The 12333-nt window shown below is 43.3% G+C and overlaps 1 protein-coding gene across 11 annotated transcripts in view; it reads left to right on the top strand.

Moving 5' to 3' along the window:
* The window catches only part of LOC309693664 (receptor-type tyrosine-protein phosphatase F), a 161050-nt gene that overhangs the window by 105387 nt on the left and 43330 nt on the right, over positions 1 to 12333 (top strand). For all 11 annotated transcript variants that reach the window (XM_082513103.1, XM_082513099.1, XM_082513107.1 and 8 more), the window contains 5 exons: positions 1096 to 1677; positions 1976 to 2109; positions 2462 to 2606; positions 6732 to 7037; positions 7822 to 8015. In XM_082513103.1, coding sequence (XP_082369229.1) covers positions 1096 to 1677; positions 1976 to 2109; positions 2462 to 2606; positions 6732 to 7037; positions 7822 to 8015 — 1361 coding nt within the window. The remainder of the gene's footprint in view (positions 1 to 1095; positions 1678 to 1975; positions 2110 to 2461; positions 2607 to 6731; positions 7038 to 7821; positions 8016 to 12333) is intronic.

Below are 12333 nucleotides of genomic sequence, written 5' to 3' on the forward strand. Positions count from 1 at the left end.
ATCTATGTTTCTCTCTGCATTCTCAGGTCATTTTTTGTAAAAATGCAGCGCAACTTTGCACAATGCACAACTTTTCTTTCACCAAAGTGTCCTTATGTTGCTCTATTTGTGTATATTTGTGTGTCTAGGAGGAATGCTAATCAATTCAGGTCACTTAATGAAGACTTTTACAAAGGCACTGGAGCATATCTAGCATCCCCTGTGTAGAAGTGGGGTGGGGTAATGAGATGAAATTGACAGTATCACACTGTTATAATAACCGGGATGCTAAGCTTGAGTCTAAAATGATCAAATAAGTATTCAAAGACTCCACACTTTGTTACTTTGAGTGTGTACAAACAGTAAAAAAAATATTAAGTACGTTTTAAAAGCGAGTTTCTCTCCCTGGTGCATTACGTTGGATCTCTGTTTCATGTTTCTAACCTCTGCTGTGTCAACTGAAACACCTTTCTGTTTCACTCTGTTGTCTTCCTCTTCACTTTGTGTCTTTTCATTCCATCACTCACCCCCGTCAAAGCACTTCATCCGTCTACAGTTCAACCCGAAGGTCGGCCATTTTCACTTTTGCTTCTTTCCTTTAGTTCGAAGCAGACTTTTTTCCTGTCCTTTTTCGGTATCTATCTGTCGACATGAATGCGCCCCCAACCGTCTTTGTGTTTACAACATTGTGACTGTGTTGTTTACTTGTTGCAGCCTTATCAGTTTTTGTCTGCATTGATTTACTTTCCAGTCTACTGGTCAATACACAAAATGCCACAGTCATTAGAGGGACCGCGGCAATCCAGGCCAACTCCTTTAAGGAAGCTATGATGCAGACCATTTGTTTTGTTTGCATTTGTCACCACAGAACAGTTTGCTTGTGTTTTGAGAGATGGACAGGCTGGACTAAATGACTTCAGTCTATTTCCTTTATTTTGGGGAATATTGGTGGTGACTGTTATAAAAATTAGGCCACGAAACACAGCTATTTTCTAGGAGTTACCTAATGTAGCACTGCACCATGTATTTTCCCCACAAGGTAACAAGAATTGTTTTTTTTTTTTAAGTAATTCATTTCAGTTCTTTAAAGCTAATATTTTGCTTCTCCCTCCTCAGCCTTACCAAAACCCCCCACCTCGCTCAGGGTGACTGAAACCACAGCTACCAGTGTGACTCTCTTATGGGAGTCTGGAAACCCAGAACCTGTGTCCTACTACATGATCCAGTACAGAGCCAAATCCTCCGACAATGGCTTCCAGGAAGTTGAAGGTGTGGCTACCAACCGTTACAGCATCGGCGGGCTTAGTCCGTACTCTGAATATGAGTTTCGTGTCATGGCTGTTAATAACATTGGCCACGGGCCTCCCAGCGACCTTGTGGAGACACGCACAGGTGAACAGGCCCCCTCCTCACCGCCTCTACACGTCCAAGCGCGGATGTTGAGCGCCAGCACAATGTTAGTTCAATGGGAGCCACCCGAGGAACCCAATGGGCAAATCAGGGGCTACAGAGTCTACTACAGCTCTGACATGACAGCGCCACTCAGCGCCTGGCATAAACACAACACAGACGATAGCAGCCTAACTACCATCTCAGGACTGACTCCCGATATCACCTATAGCCTCAGAGTGCTGGGTTTCACCTCTGTTGGTGATGGGCCACCATCTGACATCCTGCAAGTCAAGACCCAGCAGGGAGGTGAGCAACCAACCACTGTGTCTGGATTTCAGTGTTTTTAACATCTCTATTCATGCACATACAAGGTTAAAGGTGTGATTAAGCATATACAATGAGTTGAAGCTCTGTAGTTTTTCTTGCTTTTGTGTTCATTATGCATACTGAGTGTCTGGGAAACTGCTCTTTAGGTGATTTGTGCACAGGTTCATCTGCCACGCAGTAAAAGTTATGGAGGTGATCTTTGCAGGAGCTTTAGTAACATCCTCTCTTTGATTCTTTTTGTTCTTTAACATTCGCCCTCTCACCTACTCTTTACCAGTCCCTGCCCAGCCATCCAGCTTTGAGGCTGAAGCCGAGCTGGACACGCGCATTGTATTGACGTGGCTGTGGCCCGTACAGGACCCCATCACCAAGTATGAGCTGCAGTACTGGGAAGCTGGCTCAGACAATAAGGTTAGAATAAAAATCTATGCGTGCATCTATCTGTCAGTCTTTTCTTATATCTGTAGGGAGTCTGCAGATATATGAATGTTGCCGTTGATGATGTAGAGTTTCTTTTTTGTCCTTTCATTCAACTGGACCAGTTGAGGGCAAATTGTTTTTGAATCACATGGCTCTCAAATTTGACCGTATTCTCAAATATGAACGCATGTATCAATAAGAGACAGCAACTTGTGCTCTTCAGTGGCAGAGTAACTCCAGTTTGTTAAAGCAAAACAGCTCAATCCGTGAGTAGGTTTGTGTGAATGTCTTTGCTTCTGATGAGTTCTTCTGACATTTTTCCTTCCGCTGTTACACCCTCCAGATTCACGTGACCTTCAACCCTGCAGGCTCCTATGCTGTAGAGAACTTAAAGCCAGACACTTTGTACTATTTCTCCCTGGCCGCCCGTTCTGAAATGGGTTTGGGTGTCTACACCCAGCCCATCGAGGCCCGCACTGCCCAGTCCAGTAAGTACACATTCGTCTGTCTTGAAGCTGTCCCTGTCCTCTTTCTTCCCACTTTTTATTCACTAACCAGTGATTTCAGAGCCACCCTCAGCCGGCTGCTGCAGGTTTAGGTTGTTCTGTTCAGTGTGAGCGAGTGACTGAGCGAGTGAGACAAAAGTAGAGTTTTATAGCGCTTAAATCAAAGAGCGTGGGCAACTTGAATGTCAAGTCAATTTCAGCGCCACATAAAATGCTGACAGTGCAGCTATCCCGGTCAGCTTCATGCTTCCACCACCTCCCCTCTGTCACCAACACTAACCCTCATGTCCATCTATCTGAGGGCAGGCCCTGTGTCAAAGGTACGTTTAATGTGTCTGGTTCCCACATTTGCGAGCTGTGCTGTTGTTTTGTCTCATATCATTATGTGCTTTTACAGTGCCAGCACTCAAAATGTCACTCTCTGCCAGCTGACTGATTCTTTCTTATTTATTTATTTCATTTTTGTGCTGATGTGGCACGGTGCTTGTCCCACGGTGCGTGTGTGCCTCACACATAAAACTGAGAACAGAAAAAATGTCACTTTTAACTTTTAATTGTAGCGATTATGTGAATAAAAGTTTAACTCCTGAGAAAGTGACTCCTAAAACTGACTGATGCGCTACAGACGACTAGAGAGGAGATTTATCACTCTGCTGGATTTGGAACAAAAGGCACAGAGTTTTACAAAGGTGTTACATCACGAGTTTGTTCCTTCACAAAAGCTCTTTAGCGCAGTACCGACGCCAGCTTACAGAGTGGATATAAGGCTGATACGTTTAACGATGGAAAATGATCAAAGGTTCAAGATTAAGGCTGATCAAAAAATTAACATAAATAGTGAATGTGAACACTGGTGTAAATGAACAATTATCAGGTGTCAAACACTAACGTTTACTCGTATCTGCCACATAAACCTGCCTGTCAAGCAGTGCTGCAGCAGGAGGGGAAAGTGGGACAATGAAGTAAGAATCAGATTTAGATTTTCTGTACGTTATACATACAAACAGACACAGATCATCAAAAATTTCAAGAAAAATGTAAAAAAAAATTAAAAATCAGATGAACAGTAATACTCCTGTCACAGGACCCCTGTGACGTTGCAGTATATGTACTATATGCAGTTAAATTTCTCCCATAGAACAGAGAAAATAAATGAAAACCTAACCTCTGTCAGCTGCACATGACTGTAAGCAGAGACCATGAGTGCTGATGGTCCTTGTGCCTTCTGCTGTCAGTAGACACAGAATTTGGCGGAAATAATTTGGATTTCAGGCGCTGGTAGGATCGTGTGCATGAAATAAGCAACAGCTTTGGGAAGGTTCTGAGGCAAGCAGGCGGTGGGAAAGTGTGACATTTTCTAGTGCTCCATTTAAATATTTAGTATCATTTTTTTGAAGACTCAGAGAAATGAACAGTATTGAGCTCTATTCATGTTTTTGTTTTTAAATATTTTTGCTGTGCATTGCTCTACTAGTAAAAAAGGTGGTAGGAACACTGCAGTGGGTTCAACACATCAAACACTAAGATGCATTAATAATACTAAAAATCAGCTCATGGAGGAAGAGCTCGCTGTATAAAAATGGATGTGACGTCATCCATTTCTGTTGTGGTGGCATACAGAGCCAAAGTAACAAGGAACCAGTTTCAACATTTCATGTGTCTCTATTTTTCTCACATTTGACAGAAACGGGGTCGTAATAATGTCATAGAGACGGGGTTTTGGGCTCTGTCACTTCAATAATTGCATCTCCTTCTTAAGTCCATTCTTTGGTTCCCTGTTTTTTTTTTTCACTCTGAGGCATTTTCTTGTGGTGGTGTCCTTGCCCCGTCCAATTTTACCACTGCAATCTCTTCTGAGAATCGTCAGCACTATTTTGATTCAGTGTGTAGCTTTTTAATTTTTTAATACATGTGGTGTTGTCAAGTTTTCGTGGTTTTCTGTCTACTCTCTGGTGGATCAGGGGCCACCTGGTGAGACTCACTCCTCTTTTGTCAAGTGCTGTTTTGTAAAGGTGGAGTTTTATATTTGGGCATTAGTTTATTGGAATAATATTTGAGCTCACTGTTCATTTCTCTGCTTATTAAAGAATACATTTCACAGGCATGCATTTACGGAAACATCTTGCTTTGAATTTTCATGGTTCATTTTATTCTCTTTTGATTTGAAGGTTGTTTTTCGCAGAATAAAGAAATTCTAGATTTAGCTAGTTGCATGAAGTGTCTGAATGCAATCATTTCTTTTCAGTTTCCCTTTTTGTTCTTCATTTTGTATGTCATTAGTTTTCTATTTTTACCTCCTGACCTGAGAGTTTTTTGTATTTAAGCTGAAGCTGTTGTTCATAATTAAATTTTATGCAATAACTATTTATTTGAGGAATGTTATCAGACTCCATTTTCCCATTACATTATAAGGCATTACGGGGTGAGGTGGACTGGTACGTTCCTGCTGTGATTCTTTCTTGGCAGTGAGTATGAACCAGACGTGGACAGTGCCTGTAATGTTTCTAACGGTTATTGATTATAAAATTATAGCTTTATCTATAACTAAATATGTAGTGTAGCTCAGCTACAGCCAAGTGCCGCAATCAGGCCCAGAGCTTCTGCATGAATGTGCAAACACCAGTCAACACTATCAGGCACTTGTTTACCACTTACAAATCTGTGGCAGTTTGTTTCTCCCTCTGTTTCCTGCAAGAGGGGACACAGAGGGCAGTAAGGGACAAATTACGGTTTTATAAAAACGTTGCCCTGTAGAATTTTGGTGTACTTTATATTCTGTTCACCTCACCCTGCACTCTCATGGCCTCTTGCATAAATGCAGTGCCAAACACAGCTTCAGCAACGGTCCGCTAATGTGTTTTTGCATCCAATCTCTCAGTCTGGAGGCAGCATCCTGTGCAGTATGGAAGCTTTTTGTAGTCACAATTTAAAAAATTTAAATTTCATATTCAGACGTGTAATGATATATTGATAAATATATTTCCCATGCACAAAGGGACTCTAAATGAGCCTTTACTACTTTGGAAAAACAGCAGTTTGGTTACAATTTATACAAATGTGTGGTGTGCAAATCCTGTTATACTTTTTACATTCTTACATTAAACTAGCTTGTTTAATTGCAGGGCAAATACATAAGTGTGTACATTAGTACTTTAACATGAACATAGATGATTTTGAGTTCAGTTTTCTGTATAGAGTGCCAAATCACTACATCAGTATAAAGTACCTCAAGGTGTAAGAGACGTAAGAGAGAAAATCAGAACAAAGCACATGGCGACAGTGGGAAGGATAAACTCCCGTGTGAGAGGAAAAAACTTCCAACAGAACCAGGTTAGAGAGTTGCAGCCATCTGCTGTGACCAACTGGGAGTTAAGGGGAGAAATAAGAATAAAAGGGAGCTGGGACAAAGCAACAACCTATACCATATATCAAATTCAGTGCCTATGTTCACAAAGATTTGAATTTCTTAATTAACATCTGCACAAAGGGGGGGAAAAAAAGCAATTTCAGTCTTCATCTCTAACCTGATTTTATTTACATGACCCATATTTACACGGGACTGCCGTAAACTGTGGACCTCTAGCAGTTCGGAGTAATTGTGGAGGTGTCACATGATCTTAATCTCATGTGAATATGTAAAGTAAAAAAAATCCCACTGCGAATTACCTGCCAGTGTTTTCATTAAGGCTTACATCTCTACACAGCGTGAAGACCCATTCATGGAGGGCTCCTGCTCAGGGAAATCTCAAAGGATGATGAAACAGAAACACACATGCTGACCTCAGATTTTAGTACATTCAAGTTAAAAACAGAATATTTATCATGTGTAAATGGGCCACAGGAAACAGACAGTGAAGGGTAAATTTTCATCGCACGAGGTCCCCGGTATGAATAGAGCTGTGCTGTATTCATACAGTATAATGACAAATTTGAAATATAAAAAATATCTTGTGATTCTGAATATGACATTTCAAATTTTGATATTGACTGTTATACAAAAAGCTTCCATAGATTTTCCCTTATTTTTTTTGCTTGTGCTGTACTTTATTTTTTGTTTGCTTGATCCGTGCCCTTCCTTCGTGTGGTTTTGCTCCCCTCCCCCTACAGCCCCGTCCGCCCCTCCTCAGGACGTACAACTGGTCAGCCTGAGCTCCACCAGCCTCAAGGTGAGTTGGGTGGCACCACCTGCCGCTAGCCGCCATGGTGCCATAGTGCGTTACACAGTCAGCTACCAGGCCCTGGCTGGAGAGGACACGGACAAGCACGAGGTCACTGGGATCGGTGCAGACGCTACCAGCCATGTGCTGGAGGGCCTGGAGAAGTGGACTGAGTATCAAGTGTGGGTGAGGGCACACACTGATGTGGGCCCAGGTCCTGAGAGTGCCCCAGTGAGGATGAGAACCAAAGAGGATGGTAGGTTGATACTTCCCTTGAAGCAGAGTGCTCTCAAACTGTTTTCCTCTCTGTTGCTTGCGGCAGCCTTTGACGATTGTCTTTCACCCTCTTCAGATGTTACACCACAATTTCCTTCGTCCTGCTGATGAATTTTGAGATAATGAGGTGGTGGTCGTGACAGCAGGGGTCACCTTTTCTTTGTTTCCTCCTCTTCCCAGCTTGTTGTCTATGGCCTTTGCACCTTTTGTGGGTTAAGACTGATCACTCCCAGGCCTCAGTTCTCCACCACTCTGGTTTCACTGGCTTCTTGTCTTCTTTTACTGTTCTGAGGAATGAAAGTGGACCAAATCTCCCGCTTTTTCACTCTGTCTCTCTTTCCCCTTTTTCTCACTCGTTTTGTTTGCAGTGTGATAGAGGGCGGCTTCTCCTAAGAGAGTGTCGACTATAATTAATGTGTTTGAAGTTTGCTGCAACACAGCTTATTTCATTCTGGAATTAAGAGCATTACAGACATTGCTAGACCACATGCTGTCCCACAAGGGATGTTTTTGGGACGCAGTAGTCTTAGAAGGTCTAAAGTGACTAGAAATTATTAATTCATGGTCAGTACATGTATCACTTCATTATACACAGCACCCCAGAATTTGTTTTGGATTGTCATTACAAAACGAAGTAAAATAAGATAAGTCACGACCTCGTCTCTTTCTCTTTGCTCTCTTCTCATCCTTTCCACTGTCCCTCCATCTGTCTGTGTTTCTGTCTTACTCTTTTAATCTGCCCTTCGTCCTTGTCTGATTTTCAGTGCCGGGAGCACCCCCGAGGAAAGTGGAGGTTGAGGCCATAAATTCCACAGCTATCCGAGTCACCTGGAAGCCACCCCTGCAGGGGAAGCAGCACGGCCAAATCCGAGGCTACCAGGTCGTCTTCTCCCGGCTCGAAAACGGAGAACCGCGAGGCCAGCCTAACATCATGGATGTTTTTTTGCCAGAGGCCCAGGTACTGCATGATGTTTTACTCTTGCCTGGTCTTTCTGCTCTTCTTCCTCACTGTCTATATCTGTTTTATGCTCATTTACCATTATTTTCATTCCCCACTGCCTCCCTATTCTCTTCCATTGTCTGAGTTCACACTTCATTTCCCCCATACTGGGTGACACACATGGAATTTTCTATCTTGTCAACTGGAGTTTCCATCCTCCCCTCTTTTCTTTTTTGTTATCTATCTCCACATGTGACATTTGACTCTAAATTGGTACCCTGCTCCTACAGCTTTAGATTAGCTGTCCTAATAAGATCCACTTTAATTCTGCAGTAATAGCTATTAAATATTTTATGTGTTACATCAGGACGTGGCTTAGTGGAATCAATGCACCTCTCTTTGCGGTTTTAGCAGTAATACATATGCACTGCCTTGTTACCATGTTTATAAATTAGAGCTATTTTCCTGACACCGTCCTTTACGCATTAATGCAAGCTGCTTGGAATGGCCCAAAGCTGTGCAACGCCATGAGATGGATGAGAGATTGTAATCCTTAAGAGGGATTCAGAGATTCATGAATATCTTAAAACCGCACTCGTACTGCTTTTTTTTCTCTCTGTGTTTGAGAGAGGAGAGACCAGCTTAAGAACCTCCTTCTGATTGTTTGCCGGGAGTAACATTTGCACGAGCACGCATTCACTCCCGCCCTCAGTGGTCTTCCACAAAAGCATCTAATTTGAACAAGAAAGTGCTCTCTGGCCACAAGAAAACCACCCACATATATATATATATTATCTGAGCTCTGTTTGCTGATAAATGGCAGCTGTGGCAGACCAACAAGTTGCTGGTTCAGTTCCCAAGCAGTGCAAACTGCTTTGCCCTTTCAGAAGAGTTATTAACCCTCGTTTGCTGTCCTGTGTCTCATCATTACACAAGTGGAAACACTGTTAAAGTCACAATGTGATGAATCAGTGTGTTACATCCCAAGAGATGATAAGTAGGAGCTTGTGGATTCCAGTTGTGTAATGACATATTCTGTGATTTTAAAAAAACAAAACAAAACAGAAAAACATCATAAATCATTTATATGTGGCTGTCAAACTCACACAAGTCTCCACAGCAAGTGATTGACTGATGCAGTACAGCCCGTCGATGTCTTCACCTGGACGAAGAGAACTGCCTTGACTCCCGAGCACAGTCAGCCTTTATTTTACAGCAGTAGTGTTTGGCAGCTGCTACTGACAGTTCATTGTTATCAGACTGTCTACAAGAGTGCTTGACAGACAGGACAGCATCGCTTGATCTGGAAAGGGAGAAAACATGGTGGCTGCTTGTCTTCCTGTAAGTGTTTTCTCCACGTCGACATGTTCGGCGTGATTTTGTTTTGCATTGTGGAAAAACTGAACTAAACATGACCCTACTTGTTATGCAAACAATTCTCCCTGCCATGTCTCATTTGTGCCATGTTCACACAATAAACACAAAGACGCACTGTAATTTGGCACCCAGGATAGCTCTCATGTTCCAGTCTAGTGTCCAGGACACCTCTCAAACAGACTGTCCCCTCCCTGGCAGACGGCTAAATTTCTTCTCACACCTTCTATTATTTTCCTCTTCTCCTTCCCTTCGGTTTGCTTCCTTTTCTGCCGTGACCTCCTTTTGCACTCTCGCTGCTTAAAAAGCTGATTGAGTAATTACCAGAGGCTTGCGTGCAGGTTGGTTACCCTTGATTGAGTCATCTCAACAGATTGTTTTCTGAGACAGCACTGAGTAACCAACCTGCAAGGACCTGCCCAGACGTCATTAAAGACCACACAGTCAGCCAACGGTCCCTTATCCTTGTTCGCCCAACTGGTTTTAGAACAATCCCTTCTTTGTCACACATCTTTCCATTCACGCACCACAACAACTAGAAAAAAAAATCTAGCAAAGATAACATGCGCAAACACGATCACTTGTTAGACCGACCTTGTAGTAGGTGTTCCAGCTGGTCGAGAGGAGTTCATGAGTCATCCTAGAGACATGCAAATCCCTCATACGCACACCTGTAATTGATGATGAATAAAACGGGAAAAAAGCAATATCCTTCTATCCTGGCACATCCCATAGTGTTTCTCTCATGAATTTCCCTAATGTGTTGTGAAATCGGTTCCACATCCACCCTTTTTACCTGAATTGGATTCACAGTAAGTTTGCCAAGAGGAAAAGAAAAATCCAAATTTTCCAGGGCTCTCACATCATACCTGAGCCTCACCTTCAATCACGATTCTAAGCCGACTGATTGAATTGCAGATCCTGTCAAAATGGCTATCACCTTTCCCCTTCTCTTTGTCTCTGTGTTTCTGGCTCCTCTCCTTTTCGCCCTCTCTCAGGGTTAGCTGAAATACTGGGAGGAGAGCTAGGAGAGCTTGGCTGTGCGTGGGCGGTTTAAGCGCCTCTTTTCTTTTCAAGCAGGAGCCCACACAGCGCCCTCATTTCCCTGCTAAATTTAAACCAGAGGCCATGTTAACAGTGTGATGTTATCGACCCCTTTGCAAATACTTCTGTTGGAAAAGTGGCCTGGACCTGAGTTGGCAGCTCCCACACCACACGGTCTGCTCCATCACGGTGCACTTGCGGCAACCTCTGTGGCAGTGTATTTCATATACACATCCATAAAAGTGTGCAGAAAGTGCTGTGATTGAGTTTGAAGCCATTAGCCGCTGTCTGTGATTTCATACATTTCTGCACAAGTTTGCCTTTATTCAGCACTACTTTCCACGTTCATTTTGTTTGACCACTCATGCGTTTTTGTAGTTTGTGTGAGCGAGGCAATGCTTCACTGCCTCTACGGCCTTCGCCGCCTCAGATTGGAGTTGAATGGGAATCGGGGGGAGGAAAAAAAGAGAAAGAAGCACCTCAGCCCGTTTCACTCCATCAATCATGACAGCTCCTTCTCTTCCACATCACTCGTTCCCCCCTCGTTCCCATTTTTATAGCCACACATCTCAGCCCATGTCATCACATTTGCATTCACCCGCCTGCAAATTATACCGCTCCGTTTCCACAAACGACGCTTATCAGCAATGATGTGTTTTCAGCTTGCGTTGGCATTTGAAATATAAATGGAGGATAATTTATAATTCTCCCATGGATTTAAGCAACAAAAAAGAAAGAAAGAAGCAAAAGCAGTTCCGATAGGAAGGAATTAAGCCCAAGATGAGATAGGAACTCTTGCGAACCTTAATGTGTTGCTTGCTCTGTTGACATACTGAGTGAAGTTGACAGTAAACAAATTAAGCAATTAGGAACATTGCAAACTGTTATTCATGGAGTTAAGCAGCAGCTGTTCTTTAATGGTACTCTTTAGTGCCCCGTTATGTCTGGGGAGCATGAGGCAGCAGTTTTTGATGTGCCGTGTGCCTCAACCAGTCACAACTGAGACCTTACAGAGGCCTTGCTCATACTTCACTTAACTGCTTGGTAATAAAGACCATCCACAGGGAGGAAGAAAAGTTGGGTCTTTTGTCTTTTCATATGCCAACAGTCAATAGAGGATGATGAACACAGTCTCCCCACCGCACAATAAATCAGCAGCGTGTGAGGCTTGCTCCTTTTGTTTGTGAAAGTCTAGAATAGCAAGGAGGGAGTGATGGGTGATCAGGAGGACCGGCTTTACTTCCAAGTATTTGTATTTTTTGCAGACTCCTGCCCGGTTAAACTCTGGTCATGTTAATAAAATGATCCTGCAAAGTGTTGATGCTGGGCAGATGAAGAAGCTCTTCGTGTGTTTTCTCAGTGTTTGACAACGCATGACATTAAGTTGGTCTTGTTTGTATAGTTAATGGACACAAGTGTTAGCAAGTACAACGCCACTGGAGTTAATATTATGTAATACATTTGGGGGCACCGGCCCATTCACAGTAATTCTTGGTGGTTAAATATTGATTTTTGTCCCAGCCACGTCAATTGCTTCTCCCCTTTGAGTGTTCGCCTCTGTGGTACAAGCAGCTGTGACAATACTCGTGCACCCTAATGATAACATTTTTTTCCCCCACTCCACCGTCCTCACCCGCACTCCCACCCCCTTTTTCTGTTCTCCACTTTGTCCCTCATCAGTGTCAACAGTGTCATCTCTCCTGCCCCTTGTCAGCCGGGCCACCCATCAGTGAACCCCTCTGCAGGAACTGAACTGTGGAGCACGTTGCTGGTAAACGCCAGCGGTGGCGTTCTGCATCGATGGGGTTTGATGTCACAGGGCTAGCATAGCAGCACTGGTAATAGGATTTCATGCTCGGCACTGACGGAGCCCCGCGGCACGAAATGGGCTTTCACTTCCCCCAGGAATCACTTGGCC

Source organism: Aulonocara stuartgranti (assembly GCF_965226115.1).
Source record: "Aulonocara stuartgranti genome assembly, chromosome: 18".
Lineage (NCBI taxonomy): Eukaryota > Metazoa > Chordata > Actinopteri > Cichliformes > Cichlidae > Aulonocara > Aulonocara stuartgranti.